This window comes from Gadus macrocephalus, chromosome 21, assembly GCF_031168955.1.
Source record: "Gadus macrocephalus chromosome 21, ASM3116895v1".
Lineage (NCBI taxonomy): Eukaryota > Metazoa > Chordata > Actinopteri > Gadiformes > Gadidae > Gadus > Gadus macrocephalus.
In genome coordinates, this window is record NC_082402.1 from 8,507,890 (window position 1) to 8,530,307 (window position 22,418).

A 22,418-nucleotide genomic window follows, 5' to 3' on the forward strand; every position below is an offset into this window, starting at 1 on the left:
GGTCGACGCTCCTAGTTCCTGCAGTCGTCGAATCCTCTCCCAGCTTAGATAGGTGGCCGCAAATGCTGGGTTATTATCAGTCGAGTGTTTCGGAGATTTTGCCAACTAACTAAAACTTAGAAATAGGCGCACCTTTTGAGGGGAGTATTTGACATGTTGGCTGGCATTTTAAAATGAAGAGGACTGCTTTGGCGACACTGATTTGGAGTACTAACTTAATAGAAGAATTATAGGTAACCTTTCCTCACAAAAAAGCGGCGAATGAGTGGCCTGCAAGTCTTCTAGCATTAAACGCCGGACACCACCGGGACTTGGACCTGCTTCCGTACTTGACGGCTCATTGAAAAAAGGCACAATGCCAGAGGACATAAGTGTCGGTGAGTTTATCTCTGAGACAAACGAGGACTATAAAGCCCCCACCACCTCCAACTTCTCCACACGGCTCCTACACTGTCGAAACACCGTGTCCGCTTTGGAAGAGGTAAGGTTCTACCGGCTGTCAGTGCAAGTTTTAACCTACTTGACCTCCAAAAACAAGTTGTGAAACACAGTTTCGCTTGAAGTTATGTTGGACCAAAGGTAGGAACAGAAAATAGGAAACACCCTGCTGCTGCAATTGAATACATGTTACGGTTCTTCCTCATGGGACTCGTGTAGTTCCAGTAATGTGCCATACTTTTAGAATGCCAGGCTTTTAATTATGACTGTCAATAAAACATGCGCATCAGTGCACCTCATCTCCGCACAACCCAGACCCATTCCCCACAGAAAGACTGCCTGTTTTATGTTTTGAGCGCACGACAAAGTGTACACTCATAAAGGCTGGTCTGGTGAGGGAGGCCCCCGAGAACTCCACCTGGGGGCCCAATGCTAGGGCCTGTCCTCTCTTGTACCAGCATGCACTCTATCTAAAAAGATCGATGCTCTCTCTCTCTCTCTCTCTCTCTCTCTCTCTCTCTCTCTCTCTCTCTCTCTCTCTCTCTCTCTCTCTCTCTCTGGTTGAGTTAATCAAACTGTTTCCTATTTCTCTCTCTTCCTCGATGTATCCCTATTTGTAACATCGCAATAGATACAATAATTAATAATTCATTAATTAGCTCTCCTTCTGCTCTGTGTGTAGGCCTTAATGTATCGTTTTATCAGTTTCAGGAAACTAGTTGAGACTTTTTTTTGGTTTTGAATGTGTTATTGGTTGTTATAGCCAGTGAAAAATCCCCTGTTGTAACGTGTTAGTGTACAGCTGTGCACGTATCAGCATGTCTTCGCAACGCTGTGTGGTGTGTAGACTACAACCCTACCATACTTCCCTATAGAGTTCCCCATACTGTGGTATTACCATGCAGGATTATGATACCATAACTATGGGCTGTGTGTTTATTCATGTGCGCGTGCGCGTCTATGCCAGGGAGAGAGGAGTGTCTGTCTGTCTGTCTGTCTGTCTGTCTGTCTGTCTGTCTGTCTGTCTGTCTGTCTGTCTGTCTGTCTGTGTGTGTGTGTGTGTGTGTGTGTGTGTGTGTGTGTGTGTGTGTGTGTGTGTGTGTGTGTGTGTGTGTGTGTGTGTGTGTGTGTGTGTGTGTGTGTGTGTGTGTTTGTGTGACAGTCTAATAACATACATTTCCAATGCATCAAAGCATACACTATATAACAATACAGTAGACAGCAACTGTAGAAATGTTTTCTGTTGATGAAGTATTTCCACATTTCACATGATGACTCAGTATTGTGTCTTCCTGTATTTTGCCTTTTTAAAATGTTTTTGGTTGATGGTGTGGTTGCTGGCCACACTGGTGGATGTTTGCATTATAATATTTAACGTGGAACTCTCAAGCTATAGTCTGCTCTCTATGGTTGTTGATAATTGTGTGTGAGCTGTGTCTGGGTGTGTTCTTGGCACAGGATCCTGTCTGTGTTGGGCACAGCCTGCTAATCTTGAACCCACGTTCCCCAGTCTGCTGGGAATTTGACCCATACACGGGAAGGGGAAGGTCCCAACAAATGATGCATGATGTGTATTGGGCACCCACGCCACGGCCCACACTATGAATATCTGTGGGGGTTTCTAAGTAAACAGTGCTATGTGTGCACATGCATGGCTGTGAGTTGTGTGCGTGTGAAATGTGAATCCTGTGTAATATAGACTACTATAACACACATGTGTAATAAATTGCAGATATAAGTCTTTAGTCTTACAAATAAGACTTAAAATTAATGTTTAAAGTCTGATGGCAGCTTTGTGTTAGTGTTATTTTTTTGTGTGTTATGTGTTATTGGCTCCTGCAATCGTCAAAATTGAAGTTGATCGGCCAATCACTGATCAAGAGTTTTTGGCCTATATCACCGATCAATCAATCGGTGCATCACTGATGATCTGTGATATGTCCAACTGATGATAATGTTAGTCCATGTTATGAAAGATTAAATTGTGATGATACCGTTGATAGTGATGTCTGACTCTCATCATAGTGTCTTTAGTTGATAGATCCTGACTGTGTTTCTGGTCTCCAGGCTCTGGATGGAGATCGAGCCGTGCTGTATAAGATCAAGAAGTCTGTGAAGGGCATCAATACCTCTGGTCTGGGTGAGTTCCAATAATCAGAAACCAGCACTTCTCTCAAACCAACCTCAGAGCGGGAACTCCCACTGGGGATTATGGGAACTTTCTGGAAGCCCTACTAAGTTAAATAAATACCAAAGAGCTTTACAATTAACACTTTCTGAACTGGGAGAACTGGAAACTCCTTAATAACAGTCGTCGACGTCCAAACCTCATTAAAATGTTCTTTGTAGTTGCGTAAGAGGGAGAGGTGCTGCTCTGAAACTAAGTGTGTTCAGCCTAACTCACGGTATAATGAAGGGTGTTCTTTCATTCTAATCATAGACTTTACAAAACATAGGGGCGTAGTGTGTGTGACATCACGTGTGGGTTTGCACAAAACCGTTACAACGATTTGTGCAACAGCAGAAACTATCCATATTTGGCATGTGGAGGGCGGGAATTGTATGGCTGCCCTCGTACAAAACTCATTCATATTAAATCCTCAAGTACTCTTCAATGAAATGAAACGGTCAAACGGGATTTAAAATGAACAACAGGGAGATGAACCAGTCACTAAGCCATCCTAATCGAACGAAGAAAAAGGTGATCAATTTTCCCAATGATTTAGATTTCTTTTTTTTAATTTCCAACCACCACAAGCCAACTATAGGCCCTTAGATGAACTACATGTTAGTTGCTTCCGCATGGGCTTAACAAACAGGCATGGCGGCCGCTTGATTCTAATAGGGGAACAGTTCTGGCATATCTTGCCACATATGACGCAATCCCGCCGCAGATCATTGTCTTGCATAAGGGCACTTTGGCAGACCAAATGGCAAATGCAGGGATCAAAAACCTGTTTTATTAACATTAATTCCCTTCTGTTGAGTCACTCCTCCACCCTTATTCTCCACGTCTTAGCTGGCTAAAGGTTGAATTATACCTCTGAGGTGGGGTATGCTGTGGGTCTCTACGACAGGGCTTTACTTGAAATCACGGTTCTGAGTTCCAACATGTTAAATCCTTTTGGAGCGGTGCATGTGAGCTACGGTAGTGGAGACTTTGCCGCAGTCACGTCGAGAGATGGGTTAGGGAAAGGTATTTTAAGGATATTTGCTTTGTAATTAAACGGAAGGCATACAGGAACTGCTAGTGGTTGAGGGTTTGTATATTTGTTTGTGTATGCATGCATATTTATGTTTATGCAAGTATATTTGGGTGTGAGTGGATGTATGTTTATGTATTTGTTTATATGTTTGTTGGGTGGATATGTATGGTTGTCCATGTGTGTGTGTGTGTGTGTGTGTGTGTGTGTGTGTGTGTGTGTGTGTGTGTGTGTGTGTGTGTGTGTGTGTGTGTGTGTGTGTGTGTGTGTGTGTGTGTGTGTGCGCCGTGTGTGTGTGTGTGTGATGTGGTGGTTAAACACACAGAGTTAATCACACACGCAAGCACTCACACACACACACACACACCTCCTGACATTCCGGTCATTCCCCCTGCCTGCTGCAGCAGGATCGGGCTGAACAGGCAGGCCCACTGAAACCACTTCCTGTATAGCTAAATGGAAACAGCCGTAGATGCGGTCTCCTTACTGTGCTGATGAGATTATGCTGAGCGAGTATGTAGGTTAATGTTACATATTTGAAACATGCTAGCTTGTTTCATCATGTTAGAAAAGGGAAGCAACAGGCTATCTTTGTAGTCTTATTCTCTAGTTAGAAGATTATTATGGAAATGAAAACTGCAATATTTATTTGAGGATATGGTTCATGGGCTGATATTGTATTTTTTTCTGGAGGAAATAGATGAACAGAGGAACCAAACAAGGTCAAAAGGTTTTCAACGATTACCCGGGATTCAATGGAGCTTAATTACAAAGTTTTGATTGTAATCTAAATTTGTCATGAAAAATTACACATTTCTTGATTTTGTTTTCTGTCCAGGAACATTTCTTTTGTGCATCCAACATATTCAGTTTCTAAGGTTCAGTCATCATGACTAAGCCATTCCATGTCTTATCCACTATGACAATGTTGTCACTGCAGTGCAGAGTGAGGGACAGCATTATTTACCCATGTGATTGTGAGCAGTGCACGCCCTTCGTCATGGAAACCTTTCGCTCTCCAACTCAATCCGCGATCGATGAAATTATGCACGGCGTGTGTTATGGATATGGTTTGAGCTCTCAATTCTCACTCCTTTTACAAATAGAGGTAAAGTAGTCTGTCTGCCTATTGTGACCCAACCTGGATGACGCATTTGGAGTTTGGCTTTTAACTTTGAATAATGATATTAAAGCAGCAATACTGCAAGTGTGGTAAGCATTGAATTCCTGTTGTCCCATGGGAATCTAAAGCCCTTTACAAGAGGTCATTGCAGAGCTGTGAGCTGTGAAATAATCAATCAATCCCAGTTTCATCTATAGTTTTTTCCTTTCAATAATAAATGTATTAGTCCTGCATATAGTGCAACTGAAGCTCTAATTGTTTGTCAGTAACCTGCAGTTTATGTAACTTGTTCTGGAGTATGTGCGTGTGTGCAGGCATGTGTGCGTGCGTGCGTCTAAACAACATGTTTAGAATACCGCACCTCGGGCAGCTGACTATTGGTGAGTCAAATGTTTATTAAAGGATCCCAATTTGCTGAAACACTGTAAGCAGCTACTATTCCTGGGGCCTACTTAATAACTAAAATGTGCCGTCCTTATCGGCTGGTGTCTTTATAATTTATAATTCATGTGAACTCAAGAGTCTTGCAGTATGCAAGTATATTCCCAGAAGGCTTCTGTGATCATACGACAAAACACTGAAATGTATGAGAAAATGTGCTTAAGGAAGTAATTTCACTGTTTTCTAAGTGTTGGGACAGAAGATGTGCAACGTTGTGGTGCACAACAGATGGAGGATGATTCGGGCTCCTACTAACTTCCTCTTTCACCAAGAACAATCTGCTCGGAGTGCAGGGGTGTTACGTGATATAGATCAGTCTATGAAGCAGGTCCATGGGCCTTTTACACAAGCGGCCATCTTGGTAGCACTAGCTGGGTTGGGTACGGAAAAGGTAACTTACCAGCAACTGAACTATGAACCTACAACCAGAACGATTTAATCGTAGCTGTGCCTAAACAAATACATTTTTCATCGTTTATTTGAAGCGTGTACAGCATGTACGGCTCATGTCTCATATGTTCAACAGCTCCTATCAGTGTTCTACACATCAGGTCTTTGTTCCACAGTGTATATATTAGTCCTACAGCTTCTATCTGTGTCCCACAGCTTATGTATGTGTTATACAGCTGATGTCTGTGTCCTACAGCATATATCTATGTTTATCAGTGTTCTACAGCTCATGTCTGTTTATCTATAGCTCATGTCTGTTTTCTAAACCATATATCTTTGTCATAGAGTGTATATTTGTGTTCTAGAGCTCATGTTCTTGTTCTACAGCTCATGTCGGTTCTACAGCCTATATCTGTGTTCTACAGTGTAAATCTGTGTTCTACAGCTCATGTCTGTCTGTGTTCCCAGTTCATGTGGAGAACCAGGAGCAGTACATACAGTTTCTGGAGAAGTTTGGGGAAAACTGCGTGGTCAGGGATGACGCAGAGGTGGGCTCCACCTTCCTCAAGTTCGCGGGCTTTACCAAGGAGCTCACGTCTCTCTTTAAGAACCTGGTAAGAGGGCGTTCTTCTAAATATGCCCACAGTCTGACCTCCTTGAGCAAAATGGCTAATTCCTACCTGCTTCTGAATGGCATGTATCTGAATTCACTCTATGTCCCTTGCTCAAGGAGCCTTTTTAAATTGTGCTACCATTAAAACTGGACAATGAAACTTAAGCAAGCTAACCTTTGAATTGAAGGCTATTTAACTGGCAGGCAGTATCCGGTCCTCTCTTTGACTGACCTGCTCTTTCCTCTCTTTCAGTTACAAAACATGACCAACATCATCAACTTCCCCCTGGACAGTTTGTTGAAGGGAGACCTGAAAGGCGTTAAAGGGGTCAGTTTCAACAGGGAATCATAAAGTTGAACATAAATCCAGAGAATCCAAGAAAACAAAGTCCACCCTTTGCCTTGAGTTTAAAACTCAAGCCCACACTGATAGGCTTTGAAGAGGTGGTTGCTGAGTCAAAGAGCAAAGTCCATGACCCTGTTCGTTATGAATCACATGTTGACAAAATGTTTTAAATTCTGTAGCTAATCTCTTGTTTTTATGTGCCTGTATAGGATCTGAAGAAGCCTTTCGACAAAGCCTGGAAAGATTACGAGACTAAATTGTAAGAGGGATGTCAGAAGGTTAAATGCTTTGTGGTTATTCTCAAAACTAGCCAACCGTTGAGTTAAAATATTTGGAATAAAAATCCCTGGTTGCAGCGTCAATGTTACTCTTGTTAAACAGTGGCTCGCCCGTTTTAATTTGTTAATTTTTCCTAAACTCATGACAAAAGTGGCGGTTACTTTAAGCTGATACAGCTGGTGCAACTGACTAAACTCTCCTAACATTTGAACACAAGGGTAGTCATCAGGCTGACTTGTCTGTTCTCCAAGAATAGAAATGGGGTTAAAGAAACCTTAAAAAAATCGACTGTCCCATATAAAGCTTATGCAACAATAATTAAACTGTTAACAGAAAACATATTTTCTTCAAGGGATCGATGCTAATGTGTCATCATTTGATGTTCACTTAAAGGGGACATATTATACCACCAGGTGTGAGTGTGATTAGCCTTACAAGCCGTTTCAAAAATGCCCCATCTGACATCACTAGTGGGCGTGTCCACCTAGATCTGTGCTTTCAGTTCTCATTCCTTCATTTGACCTGCTGCTAGCAGAGTTGGAGTTGTCTCCGCAGTAGGTTAGACGTCCCCAATGATATTAAGGAGCTGCTTCAGTCTATTCTATACTAATTTCAAAAGCTTTGGTATTTCAGGGTCACTTTTATCCAAAGCGATTTACAGTGAATTATTTTGAATTTTGACACATTCATTAAGGACTAGATGGGTGTTGGGACATCTTGCTCAGGGAGGCGTATGTAGACTGCGATCAATGGGGGTTCGATCCCAAAACCTCTCGGCCGGGAGTACTCACCTGCAACTCCATTTGACCTCTGACCTGTGTGTCCTGTTTTCCCTGTGCAGAACTAAGATAGAGAAGGAGAAGAAAGAGCACGCCAAGCAGCACGGGATGATCCGCACCGAGTTCAGCGGTGGAGAGATAGCGGAGGAGATGGAGAAGGAGCGACGCATCTTCCAGCTGCAGATGTGTGAGGTGAGGTCAAGTGAGGTCAAAGGTCAACCACTCAACTTCGTCATCGACTACCATGAGGGAGGACCAGGGTAGGAAGACCTGGATGTGATTGAGACTATAAACTGTGCTTTGTTTCTCGATGATTAGCTCTACCTAGATCTAGATTTCTTTACATTTACTTTAAGTCATATATTATTCTCAGACGCTTTTATCCTAAAACGGTTTACAAACATTTACTGAAGTTCTGCATGAGTATTTTCCAAAAAACACAGGATAGAGTACAGTGTGGCTATTGAATATTTCCATTAGCGGCTATTATAAATCATTATCATTAAGAAATCATATGTATTTTCTATTTCATAAAAAGAAAAAAAATGTAGATTGTTGAATCGTAATCTATTTTGTAGAAGTCCTAACTTTCTACTTTCCCCCCTGCAGTATCTGCTCAAGGTGAACGAGATCAAAGTGAAGAAGGGGGCCGATTTCCTACAGACCCTTATCAAGTATTTCCACGCCCAGTGCAAGTAGGTTAACCCTCCCAGCCTCCCTCTCCCACCAGCTCCTCCTTCCATCTCTCCCTCGTAGTCCCCCTTTCTCCTCAACCCCCTATGACATATCTCCAGCCTCCGCTCCCCCACTTCCGGTTGTTTTACATCGTTATGCCTTTCTTTCTCCCCTCCTATCTTCATCGCTTTCCCATTCTATCCCATCTTCTCTCCTCTCCCCCACTCACTATCACCCCCTCTTTATCTCTGTGTGTCCCCCTTTTCTCCATCTCTCCAGCCCGGTCCTCGTCTTCATCTCCCCGTCCCTCAATCTCACCAACCCGCTCCTCTTCTTCATCACCCCCGTCCCTCATCTCTCCACCCCACTCCTTTTCTTCCTCACCCCCTCTACAAAATGTTGCCTCTTCTCCAGTCTTAAGTTACTTCATGTGAAAATTGTAAATCTATGAGAAACCAACCTCTATGGTGGTGTCCTCCTCTCAGTTTCTTCCAGGACGGACTGAAGGCTGTGGAGTCCATGAAACCGGCTGTAGAGAAGCTAGTTACCGACCTGAGCACAGTAAGACTTGTCTCCTCACCTACTTAACAGAGCGCAAAGTAGGCGAGAGACAGATAGGGCCAGATAGAGGAAGCTAGGGCTAAGAGAGCAATTTATTCTTTTTGTGTTATAAATAGGTGTTTTGTGTTTCTAAAATGACATTTCCTGTATTATCACAATGTAGCCCCTTTAATTTCATCACCATGAATATTCTATTTGGTATTCCTCTACCTGTTCATCACAGAAATCCCTACCACTGAAACATAGAGCAGTGTTATTACCAGATGATTGATTGATTTTTGCCATAAATGTAACATTTATAACATGCAGGAAACACACTGCAAGCTTTCCCAATAAATGTCATTGCCATAATCTTGGCTTTGAGACTATAAACTGTTAATTATACGTAATAACAACAGCAGCAGAGCCATCTCAAACTCACCAACACTCAAATCGAAACAGCTTTGATATTATTGACAGTATCAACCGTTTTTATTGACAACCCCTAAACGGTAGGTTTGATTTTCCATTATAAATCGTCTTGTTTCGGCGTGGATCAGATCAAGCAGAGTCAAGATGGAGAGCGAAAGCAGCTGGCCCAGCTCCGAGACGTGCTGAAGAACTCGCTTCAGTCCGACCAGAAGGAGGTGAGGACGCCATTTATGCACCACTCAAACCTGGTTTCCAGTATGGTTTATAAGTCTGGTTTATAATCAGAGGAGCAACAGAGATGCCAGGCATCCAAGCCGGTGCGTTACGTCAAGGAAGTGAACGTCCCAATTTTACGGGAATTGTCATTTGAACCAAATGTTCAACATGTTTTCGTCTGATTCTGGTTTGAAAGAAATGCATCAAACAGAATGGAATGTCATATTTCTGTTGAAGGTTGGTTGCTAGACTCTACATTTCGTCTGTCCATCTGTACATAACAAATCTTTTGACTATGTTTCCTGTTCTGGAATGTCGGCATCAATTCATACACTTCTAGGAATTGTAATTGGATCTAAAGACAATTCTGCGTTAGATCAATGGAAGTGTTCTAGCTAACTCTGGCTATCTCCAGCTAACTCTCCTATGATAAAACTGAATACATTGCAAGCCAATGTTAGACTATTTTAATTTAAGGACTAAAATGAAATACCACTTAAAAAATACTACTTACTTACCCTGTTTTTCAGCTATTTATTTGACTTCTATCACTTGCCTTCTGTCGATGCTTCAAAACCTGAATGTCCTTGGCGAAAGAAATTATATAAATGTCAATACAATGGATTATTATTAATAAATAATAAAATAAAATAAAGCATTGATGATGTCTTTCCCCCGTACAGGAGGGCCAGGGTAAACAGAATGCAGGGTATAGTCTTCACCAGCTGCAGGGCAACAAGGCCTATGGGACAGAGCACTCAGGTTTTCTGTACAAGAAGAGTGAGGGGTGAGTACACAGTGGAACCATAATGGTGTTGTTTTTTGCTTGTTGTTTTTTGCTTGCGGGAGCGTGATGAACATGTTTTCTATTTTTCATATCTTACTACTATAATAGCAGGCCTGTCGCACCAGCTACTCAAGTTGGTCATGTGCGCATGTGCCAAGCAGCCTGCAGCTCACACACACACACACACCACGCGCGAACGCATACATAAACCGCAAGCACGCACATACACACTGCACACACACGCACATGCGCACGCACAAACACGGAAACGCACACACACAAACACACACACACGCACGCGCACACACCACACGTCAAGAAAAAGGCAGCGACACATACACGGAAGCGCACACCCATACAAACACATGCATGCGCAAACACTGCACCTCAAGACCAAGGCAGCGACACACTCGCCGGGGTAAGACGTTATGTTTTTAAACATAACAGCTCCGCCATCGACACAGGCACAGGAAAGAACACACACGCACACACCACAGCGACACTCGCCCAGGTAAGAAGTTATGTTTTTAAACATAACGGCTCCGTCGTCAACAAACTCTCCCAAACTGTCTATAGACTGTAGAAATTGCGATATAAGAAGGGAAGGGACAATTTCTCACCTCTACAAGCAACAGCAAGTCGTTCAGCATATCAACACACAAGTCACGTGATCGTAAAGAGACAGTGTCCCTATAACACAACGAAAACATGTCAATAAAACCACTCAATAGAATGGTGAATTATGTCTATAGAGTCCCCCACAAGACTGCACTGATGATTATTATTTTCAACTAACCAATAGTAGTTGCCTTGCATTTTAAAATGTCAATGCACTTTTTAACAATAAAAGATATTTAATAATTGATTTGCATGCATAGTATACTACACTTTCTATTTAACAATTTCCTGTGTTACCATAAATTGACTAATCTTATAATGTTATCAAATGCTCACACACTAGCTGCTTTCAGACACACGTGTAAGTCTTGATATCCTCCTGATTGGCCGTATGTGTGAACAACATATCCTGACATTTGTACCCTGAAAATCTCCTGAATAATACTACCCCTGAGGTAGTGTTTTCTCCGTAGGAAATGTAAACTACCTAGTATTATTTGAAAAGTTCAATCATGTGTGTAAAATCATGAAATATCCCATAATTAAGCTAGATTTATGTACCGTAATATAGGTTAATTTATGAGCATCTGATTAGCTCAAATTGGTGCCCCTTTGGGTTGCAGTTTTTGAATGGTTTAAATTGGGAAGCTGCAAAAAAACACTAATGTTGTCAATAGATGTGTTTGTGTTTCGACATTTAAAGTAAAATTATCTCTTTTCTCTCCAGACTGAGGAAGGTGTGGCAGAAGAGGAAATGTTCAGTGAATAATGGTTATCTCACCATTAGCCATGGCACGGTGAGAGACTAAAGTACTGCTTGTTCTCTCCTCCATCTGCATGCGTTTCTTTTCTTTTATCTTTTTCTTTTTTACGGAAAAGGACGGTTTTATTTGAGTTTTTTCGTGATTTATTCATCATTTCATTTATTTCCTTTTTTTATTTTTTGCATATCCTTTTTATTTTGGACGTTTTTTACACGAGCAGCCAATCTGCGAATCAGGAAAGAGGAAGAGAAAGAGCAGGAGAAGAAGGAGCATGAGGAAAAAGATGGCTGAGAAATGGGTGCGCAGAGGAGATATCTTAATCTAAATACCCATGCCGAAAAAGTCCGTACTCAATATCTGTGGTTTTAGTGTTTTTTCATGAATCACTATTTGAGTAGTTACATTCCTGATGACAGTGGGTGTTTTCCGTTTTCCTATTGCTAGGTTATAGCCGATGTAGACATCATTATTCATATGTAGTTTTTGTGTATGTACAATACTAATTAACATTACTTTTTAACAACAATATATACTTTTTATTCATGTGCGGCATTGTTGGCCATAAAATGTGTTTCCCGTTGCATTGGCGGGACTACTGCCGCAGTTATACATTTTCTGTCTTTAATGGCTGTCTCAATTTTCCTTCAATAAATCTCGCAAATATAGGTACTTGATAAGGAAGGTTCCTAGGTATCAATGTTGTAAGAAGCATTGCCTAATCAGCCTATATCCCATAGATCTTGACCAAGGTTAAAAGAAGCATTGCATTAAATAATGTTCTTAAATAGGTATCAAGGTGGTAGGAAAAAAAATAAAATGACCATGGTTAGTAGAAGCATTCTATTAGGGAATGTTTCCAGGAACCATCCTAATTAGTAAACCATCCTAATTAGTAATGTCCTTACTGTCTATTAGCTAGGACATTGTTGTGTTAATGAATTACAAAGGAAAACATTCTGATGAACCGTCAGGACTACTGGTTAAACTACAATCAAATACAGAATTATAGCAACCCTTCATAAAAATAAAGCTTCCTTGATTATGTCTGCTTCATTAACAGATGCAAGTACTTCTTATGAGGGCATTTCTCTGCTCCACCCTGAATCATGACAAAACTTCCAAAACACAGTTTATGAATCCTCTCATTCAAATGTCATCGATCTATTATTTGTAGTGTGTGACATTCTCCTGCTTTACTCTGTCCTTCCTCCACCATGCCAGCCTAACGCCACCCCGGCCAAACTCAACCTCCTCACCTGCCAGGTCAAGAGAAACCCAGAGGAGAAGAAGAGCTTCGACCTGTTCTCACGTGAGTGAGCCTCTCTCATGTTTTCGCTTTCCTTTTGCACGTGACAATAGCGTCCACTTCCTCTTCATATTTCCAGAATGAATATGGTCACATACTGTTGTAGACAAGGTGTTAGCTGCAGACAAACGTAACAGGTCTTTCTTGTTCTATATTCAATAAAGTATGCAATGATGTACAATGGTTCTCTCTTTCCACTCCTATTCCGCTTCCTGCCCAGGCCTCAAAGTGCTATGCCAGTGGAAGTACTATGTGAACCACATTGTGTTTGTTTTGGTCTGATCATTGTTTCGGGGGTTCTGCTTTCGACAGATGACAGGACCTACCACTTCCAGACGGAGGAAGAGGCTGATTGTCAGATGTAAGTAAAGGGTTTCTAATTGTATTTGACTCAATGGAATCTAATCTAATCACCCCATCTACCCTAGTTTAATCTAATCTGATCTCCTCCAATCTGAATGGAACTGAAGCGATCCGATCGCACCTACAGTATCCCCATCTGAATCAATCTCTTTGAATTGAATCAAACTGAATATACCTCAATTACAGTTTTTCTCAATTGTTTAAACCCTTTTTCTGATACTATAGCTCAATTTCTCAAAACTCTAAACACAAACCTGAGAAGAGTTAATAATTTTGTCAAAACTCCACAAATTCTTCTCAAAAGTGTTTTTTTCCACCGAATAGACACAACTATCAAATGAACATCTCTTAGAGAGCATCAATGAAACACTGGTGTGATCAATTCAAAACACTCCCATCAAAATACTATTTACATATGTTTTGGCTTCATGAGGCCATGTTACATATTCCAATGTATACAATTGTTTAGAAATAGCTTTATTTATTAAAGTTGCAATTAGGTGGTACATATAGTATAAAGTATTGATAAGCACACAACATCCAGAAAAACCTTTGTTGTCAAGAACACTAACGGAAGAAATATTAATATGACAGAGTTCATTATGAAGGAAAAATGGTTAACGAAGAAGTTCCTCTAATGCCATACTGTTTCTTGGCAGTCCGATTTTTGGAAAATAATGAGCCGGAATGTTGATTGCCTGATGAATTTCAGGTGCTGTTCAATGTTGTCTTTCTTAAATATTGTCTTTCTGATATTCCTGAATCCTGCATGAAGCCTTATTCACAGGGTGAAAGTATTGATAAGCACACAACATCAAGAAAACTCCAAGCACACATTTCACAAGAGAATTAAGGGCTTTCTTAAAAGAGTATAGATCTGAAAATGTGCACTGTTATTGTTATCCACCTAGTGATAGACATATGGTAGTTATACAATAACAAAATGGTCACATAGGCAAAATGGGTTGAGGCTGTGGACGTTTGGCTTTTCTATGAAATTGTGGGAAAAGTAAACATTTTTAGACCAGGGTGAAAAAGATGCATCTTATTTTAGAGTTTAATATGATGAAAGAATTTTGAGTCCAGGTCAATCTGGTGAGGAGAAATCAAGCAGCTTTGCTGCTCGGTCCCCTAAATATAAATGAGGTGAAACAGATCTACCTGTAAATCTGTCTGTATCCCACCTCCGATCCTGATCAGGCCAGAGGACCATATGTACAACGCAGTACAGCATACCTGAGGCCCGTTTTATGCTCTCACACATGATTGAAGTGTTTTAACAGTTTCGTTTGAACAGGTGAGAAGTGAGTTAGACCCATTGGTAATTAGTTGTTGCGTTTTGAAGGCCAGTGTTTCCAGGTGAACCAGGTGTGCTAAATGAGGAGTTTTGAAAAATGTGATTTAGAATTTCTATATGTGGGAAAACAGTGGAATTGTGCTTAGAGTTGAGCAGTCTGCAGTCTTGTAGTTGATACATGAGCCTCAAGTTTTCAGAATTGTGTGCATAGTTCCATTCTTTGTGTGCATACAATCGAGAAAAACTGTAAACATATAACATCTGATAAATTGAAAATAACACATCTGTATTCTATTATATTCAGTTATGTCAATTCTATTTTATTCAAATCTAGTTCCATACATTGAATGGTATGAGGGCACCATCTGTTCACATTTTATCACAACCCCACTCCTTAATATTGTCCTGTCCGTGTGCACTCCGCTGCTCCCTCCCCCACCCTCCAGATGGATCTCGGTGCTGCAGAACAGCAAGGAGGAGGCCCTGAACAAGGCCTTCAAGGGGGTCCAGGACGAGGGCGGCGAGAACAACATCGTGCAGGAGCTGACCAAGGCCATCGTGGTGGAGGTGAAGAGGATGAGCGGGAACGACTGCTGCTGCGACTGCGGAGCGCCCAGTGAGTAGCTCTAGAGGAGGGTGGTGGTGGTGGTGGTGGTGGTGGTGGTGGGGGTGGTGGTGGGGGTGGTGGTGGGGGTGGTGGTGGGGGTGGTGGTGATGGTGGTGGTGGTGGTGGTGGGGGTGGTGGTTGGTGCTGCGACTGCAGAGCGCACACCATCATGTTGTGAGCATCAGGTTCTGAGTGTTGGTCTGTCCGTTCCCTCAGGCCCCACCTGGCTCTCCACCAACCTGGGAGTCCTGATCTGCATCGAGTGCTCGGGGATCCACCGGGAGATGGGGGTCCACTACTCCAGGATCCAGTCCCTGGACCTGGACCTCCTGGGAACCTCAGAGCTCTTGGTAGGCTCCTGGATGCGTACAGGAATCGCGCTGAGAATCCAATGTTATACGGTCGAGGATGTGTTGTGCTAAGTTGTACTAACTGTTCCGTGCTTAAAAACAAATCAGAACCTTTTTTATCCCAAGCGTGTAGCAGCGTTCCCCAACACCTATGCGTTACGGCGCCTTTAACCGGCTTTAACTGGCTCTAACTCGCTTTAACTGGCTTTTGCCGTGCTCCGCAGCTGGCGAAGAATGTGGGCAACGCAAACTTCAACGACATCATGGAGACGGAGCTGTCAGCGCTGGACGTGACCAAGCCCAACCCCTCCAGCGACATGTGAGTGCCAGGAGAGAATCCACCCTGACACGCATCTCCCCCTCCCGACAGTGTTTTCATTAACATTTAGCCAACGCTTTTATCCGAAATGACTAGAATAATACCTATTTGATATAAATCATCTTCTCTATGCCAAACTGAGTTAAATTGTTTTTCTAAAAAGACTGCGTCCTCGTGGCATTAAGAAAAACAAAACAAAAACAAAAACAAGGATCAACCGTCTTTAAGGTAGCCAATTCCCTCGCCCTTACACTCTGCTCGTCTCTCTCTCTCTCTCTCTCTCCCTCGCAGGCAGACCAGGAAGGACTACATCACGGCCAAGTACACCGAGCACCGCTTCGTCCACAGGAGGTCTGCGGACGCGGCGGGCCGGCTGCAGGCGCTGTCGGAGGCGGTGCGGACCCAGAACATCCTGTCCCTCCTGGAGGTCTACGCCGAGGGCGTGGAGCTCAGCGACATCATCCCACAGGCCAACGAACACGTAGGGGTCCCGCCGCTCCTCTGGGTCAACTTAAGCAGCAGCAGGATGGTTTAATGTGTCATCCGGCTCAATGATCAGTATCTATTCACCATCAAACATGTTGGGAAAAGAGCCTCATATGTACCGAGTTAATGGCCGCTCAGTTTGTTTGCGTTGTTGAACGTTGTGTTTTTCAACTGCTTCATTTCTACGGACATCGTGTCGGGAAATTGGTTCAGTTGGCCAAACCTGCCATAATCCAACCGCATTTTCATGTGTTTTTGTGGTAGACCCAAAGAGAGGCCGATACCTGAAACTGCTTTTCTTAATTTCTAAGAAGGACGTGTGAGTGTGGGGGTGTGTGTGTGTGTGTGTGTGAGTGTGTGTGTTGACGAGCTCTGTGTGTTGTTGACCACCAGGAGCCAGGAGAGACGGCCCTCCACCTCGCGGTCCGGATGGTGGACAGGAACTCGCTCCACATCGTTGACTTCCTGGCACAGAACTGGTGAGTACTGGAATAGGTCGGAGCCCTGTGGGACTGGCACCAAACATGTCGGGCCTCAGAAACACCTTTTCCCCTCCTTTTATTGTGCCCTGTTTGAATCCTATAATCTAGACAAGATACTAAGAGGAAAATATTTGCATAACATTAAGTGTGTGTGTGTGTGCCCGTGTTTGTAACAGTTCTAACCTGGATAAGCAGACAGCCAAAGGGAGCACAGCTCTCCACTACTGCTGTCTGACTGACAACAGTGAATGTCTCAAGCTGCTGCTGAGAGGGAAAGCTTCGGCCAGCATCAGTAAGCTTACCCTGCTATGTTTATTATATATTGATACACATGATACTATGATATCAAATCGGTTATCGCTGCGTATATCTATGTGTATCTACTTTTATAGTGTAGGTTATCGATATTTATGTATCTTTAGTGATATCTATGTATCTCTGGATTCCCGATGTATCTATGGATATCTACTAATATCTCTATGGATATCTCTGTATCTCTATTAATATCTCTCTGTAGATCTATGGATATCTATACATCTCTGTAGACACTCTATGGATATCTAACCTTTGCTCTGTTTAGCCAATGAGGCGGGGGAGACGGCGCTGGACATCGCCCAGCGGTTGGGCCACAGTGGGTGTGAGGAGCTGGTGAGCTGCTGATGTGTTCAGGGAGATGTTAACTAGTGGGAGATTCAGAGATGTCGACATGTAGCCGTTTCACTTTCATTTGCTGGACTGCTTACCTATTTTAAGAAGTAGGGTTGCATTTTAAGAAGGTTTTTAAAGATTACAATCTTCTTTATCATTCATGAAGTCCTAGACTACATTGAACTAGGTTTAACGTGTGTGTGTGTGTGTGTGTGTGTGCTCCAGCTGTCTCAGGCCCAGACGGGGAAGTTCAATGTCCACGTGCATGTGGAGTATGAATGGCGGCTCCAGAATCAGGACCTAGATGAGAGCGACGACGAGATGGAGGACAAGGTGAGCTTGGGTGGTCCGTGGTTGCAAGGCCTCCTCTAACCGTCTGTCTCCCTTATCGCCCCTCATCTCAAAAGGGACCCCCCAGACATTAAGATAATAGCCTCATTTGTCACGGCCTCTTACCAAGGTGCAGAAAATGGGCCGCAAAGATGACAAGAAATACTTGAAGAAAAATGTAGTTTGATTTTAAGCAGAGGTCGTAGGCAACAGGCGCCAACGAGCACGGGCAAAGCAGCAGTGGGGGGCAAACGAAAGAACTTGGCAAGGCACTGTCGCACTAAAGTTCAGGGGAACAGAAAAACTAGCGGTCGCAACAACCAGAAAAATGTCCAATATGAAGTCCAACAAACGGGGGGCAATGGCAAAGGCAAGGCGGGGTCCTGGGCAGAGCTTGGGCTTGGCGTGGAGCAGTGCAGTGTGGCTAAACGGGGTTTGGATGTAGCTTTGACTTGGCTGTAGCATTCTGTTAAGTTGTGTGCCGTGGCTGCGGCGTCATAAACAAACAATCCGCAGTGACCGACCGGCCGCCTGTGGCTTAAGTAGACCATCCCGTGGCTGATAGTAATCAGCCACTGATTGGTAATCAGCCACAGGTGCGCTGGCATGTCAAAAACCAGGAGTGGAGTGAGGCCATGGAGTGGGCGTGACTTGGGCACAGTGAAGGCAGGTAGCAGGAGGGAAAACCCGGCTCAGGTCCGTGAAGAGCCGGCCCGGACTGTGACATTATTATCGACTACCATGACCACCAGACATTAAGACATGAGCCTCATGGTAAAGAGGGACCGCTTACATTAACACAACACACAGCGTCATCTACGGAGACGTCAGACGTTTGTTTTGCCCTCTCCAGCCCATCCCCCAGAAGAGGGAGGAGCGCCCGGTCAGCTGCTTCCTCCCCGGCCTCCACCCCTCCTCCTCCTCCTTCCCCCTGAAGCCCGCCCTGGGCATCCTGGCCCGGGACGTGGCCCTGATGGCGCGGGACAAGCAGCGCGCCAACGTGGCCAGCATGATGATCTCCAACGAGACCTACGGCACCACGCTGGACCTCAACGCCCTGGGCTACGGACACAACGCCCCCCCCCCGCCGCCCGCCAGGGGGCCGGCCAAAGGTGGGTTCAGCTGGGGTGGGCGGACCCATGGGTCTGGTCTGGGGTTGGGTCCGTCTCTATACATTTCAATGGTCGTAATCGTCCCCCTGGTGGGTATTAGGTTAAAGGTGCCCACCAGGTGTGAGTGTGATTAGCCGTTAGCGCTAACCTTAAGGCGACAGGGATACAGGTAAAGTGATCCGACTCTGCAGGAGCATAGAGGAATCTCTTGTTAGGGTTGTTGAAGCGAGCCTCGCTCTATGAGGGTCTGCAGGGTTTGGAGATGAGCTGACAGATATAGCAAATGTTGCACTATTGTACCTTTAATTTGGAAAAGATTCTCTATTCATGCTTCTATCTCTGTCAGTTCTCCTCATTCCTTTATACCTCAATGGGACCAAAACCCGATGAAGGAAAAAAATAAAAAATGAAAATAAAAGTAAACAAACTTGTCATTCCCATTGCGCCATGCAGGTGTGGGAGGCAACAAGCTCGTCTCCGTGGAGACAGCGGGGAGGCAGCGGTCCTCCTCGGACCCGCCCTTGGTCCACCCCCAGGACAGGAGCAGTATGGTGTATGGTGAGTGCCAGCCATCATGCCAGGCTACATCATGTTACGCTACATTACAATCAGGGCATTTAGCAGACGCTTTCATCCAAAGCGACTTACATCGGTTAATTAATACACACATTGACCCCCCTCCCCCCCGCAGAGCCCCCTCCTCCCCCTCTCACAGGGACCAGGAGGACCAGCATCGAAGTCAAGTCCATCAGGAACACCCCCCTGCCTCCCCTTCCTACCCTCCCTCCCCTCCCTCCCCACCCGCCGCCCCCTCCCCCCCACAGACCCGGCATCCGGCCCCCACCCGTACCCGGCCACCAGACTACCAGCGGCCGGTCCCAGACAGAGCCCGCCTCCCCCAAGGCCCTCACCAGGTAGGCTCAGGTGGACACAGACCGTTGTCAAACCACACGGCCGCCCCATCGACTAACAGAATATAGACCTACATAATTGGTGTTAGTGGAGATTTGGTAACATAGATACACACTATTTGGAATTAGTATATGCTACACGGGAACACCCTAAAATGGCACAATTTGATTGGTTCGCTACCTCGGGATATTGGGCTATGTCCCATGATTGAGATCTCAAACTCGGGATATGGTTTTCGTAATGGGGAGAACGCATGACGGTCGTCTCATCGTGCTAATAAAAACAAATAAACCACTAGTAAAAAGAAATGAATGATAAAAGTGTTATCTTGTTCACGTGGAGTATATACTAAAACAATTGTTCACCTCGGGCTCCGTGAATAGTATATTTACGTGAATACACTATTCACTTCGCCTTCGGCGAATAATTTTTAAATATCTGATATTTGGTCATTTATACATACAATATTTTGTATTATTTGATATTTGTTCACATTAACACACAATATATTGTAATGAGTTATATAATTTTGTTTTTGTTTTAGATGCTAGATTTTTTTTTTTGATATTTTGTTTGATGTGACCAGATTGTTGTGTTCTGATTTCAGAAAGACTGTTCTCCCCCCACGTAGACCCCCGCTCAGGGCTGGGTCCATAGCCAGAGAAGGTACACACACACACACACACACACACACACACACACACACACACACACACACACACACACACACACACACACACACACACACGTCCAGAAAGAAAGACACAGATAGACACAGATGAGCAAACACACTCTTCCCCCTATCTTACAGGTGTGTTGTGTGTGTTTCTTTTGTCCAGGCCAGCCCATGTCCCCTCAGGGTTCGAATCCACCGGCACCCAAACCCCGGAGCACCCCCCCTGTAAGTGTCAGTTGATGCACTAACCGCGAGACACACCTCACACACAACTACAGAACAAGAGAAGTAACGGCTGCAGGCACGACTGCTATATACATACACTACTCATTAGAACCTTTGTTTATAGGATACAGCTAATGTATTTCATAGGAAAGATTGAGGTTCCCAGCAATCTATTTAATTTAACACTTTAATCCAAAGACAGGGAATCTTTGAGAGTTTAGCCATCTTTCTCAAGGGTGTGGAGATGTAGGCTGTGTGCTATGTGATACGAATTCAATCTGGTATGATCATCCACCACTGGCTGAAGGCCAAACACTAACCACTAGACTTAAAAAACCCACAGTAGTAAAATGATGGCAAAGGCAAGGCATTGCTGTGAAGGTTCCACTTGTGCTACCACAAAATTGGTTCTCGTGTGTGTTTAGTGGGCTTGCCCCATCTTGTGGTCAGCCGGCAAAATAGCAGAATATATTTTAATTGAAAGATTTGTTTATGTGTTGTTCTTTATTAAATTTATATTTTGACACATCGGAAAGAGAGGCATAAGAGGGTGACAGCCATCTACACAACTGCTTGTTATTCATTTAAGACACGTTTTTTACCCTTTCAGAAACAAAAGCCTAAGAGGGTGAAAATCGTTTCCAACTGCTCATGTTATTTATTAATTCATGTTTCGATCCCATCAGAAACAGAAGCAGAAGAGGGTGAAGGCTATCTACAACTGCGTGGCCGACAACCCAGACGAGCTGACCTTCGATGAGGGAGAGGTTATTGTCGTAGAACGGGAGGAGGACGCCGAGTGGTGGGTGAGTATCACAGAGAGAGAGAGAGAGAGAGAGAGAGAGAGAGAGAGAGAGAGAGAGAGGGGGAGAGAGAGAGAGAGAGAGAGAGAGAGAGAGAGAGAGAGAGAGAGAGAGAGAGAGAGAGAGAGGGGGGGGGAGAGAGAGAGAGAGAGAGAGAGAGAGAGAGAGAGAGAGAGAGAGAGAGAGAGAGAGAGAGAGAGAGAGAGAGAGAGAGAGAGAGAGAGAGAGAGAATTCGCCTACCTCAGCTGCATTCATTGCGTTTACAATTCTAATACCCATATTGTGTGTTTAGATTTATGTACTTTTCCCCTATATTTTCTGCAATGACACCCTGATTTCCCACCTGGGATTATAAAGTAATCTTATCCTTCCTTAATGTATAGCCCATATCATAGATGGTCCACCTGACTGTGTTGTTTTCCACGTCTCCTCAGGTTGGACACATCGAAGCAGATCCAGGCCGTCAAGGGGTGTTTCCACTGACGTTCGTCCACTTCATCACAGACTAATCCACTCCACCACGTGCTCAATGGGACCTTCCTTTTTTTTAACCCACCATGTTGTATATTTTCTTGTTAGCACATTGTTATTTTGTTGTTTTGTTTTTTTCAATAAAAGCCATGTGTAAAGCTTTACTCTTGATGGTAGATGTTTCCGAAGATGTTCATACCAAGTCGTCTCCTACATTTCTTTGCATTATCTGTTTAACTGTAACAATGTTAATGCTGTACAGAGGGTACGACAAAAGCCACCTTCATGGGTGAGAGAAACGTCATGTTTTGGATGTTATTCCTGCAAAAATAAATAAACCAAAATCAAAACAGCATAACAGCCTGTTGTTCTGTGTGTATTTTACT

General features: G+C 43.8%; 1 protein-coding gene across 3 annotated transcripts; it reads left to right on the forward strand.

Annotated features, from left to right (window-relative positions):
* asap2b (ArfGAP with SH3 domain, ankyrin repeat and PH domain 2b) lies at positions 1-22,392 on the forward strand. 3 transcript variants are annotated; one of them, XM_060042185.1, is made up of 29 exons: positions 1-481; positions 2,506-2,578; positions 6,064-6,209; positions 6,462-6,536; positions 6,764-6,813; positions 7,675-7,804; positions 8,222-8,307; positions 8,773-8,848; positions 9,388-9,474; positions 10,159-10,262; positions 11,608-11,677; positions 11,865-11,942; positions 12,866-12,953; positions 13,263-13,311; positions 15,057-15,226; positions 15,434-15,567; positions 15,792-15,886; positions 16,178-16,367; positions 16,766-16,851; positions 17,031-17,146; positions 17,435-17,502; positions 17,728-17,835; positions 18,686-18,944; positions 19,398-19,502; positions 19,636-19,858; positions 20,464-20,522; positions 20,696-20,757; positions 21,444-21,563; positions 21,996-22,392. In XM_060042185.1, the coding sequence occupies exons 1-29, from the start codon at positions 356-358 to the stop codon at positions 22,068-22,070; spliced, it is 3,108 nt and encodes a 1,035-aa protein (XP_059898168.1). In that variant the 5' UTR covers positions 1-355; the 3' UTR covers positions 22,071-22,392. The 3 variants fall into 3 exon arrangements, with proteins under 3 accessions (XP_059898168.1, XP_059898169.1, XP_059898170.1); XM_060042186.1 differs by lacking the exon at positions 11,865-11,942; XM_060042187.1 differs by lacking the exons at positions 1-481; positions 2,506-2,578 and adding an exon at positions 2,623-4,853.
* The last annotated feature ends 26 nt before the right edge of the window (positions 22,393-22,418 follow it).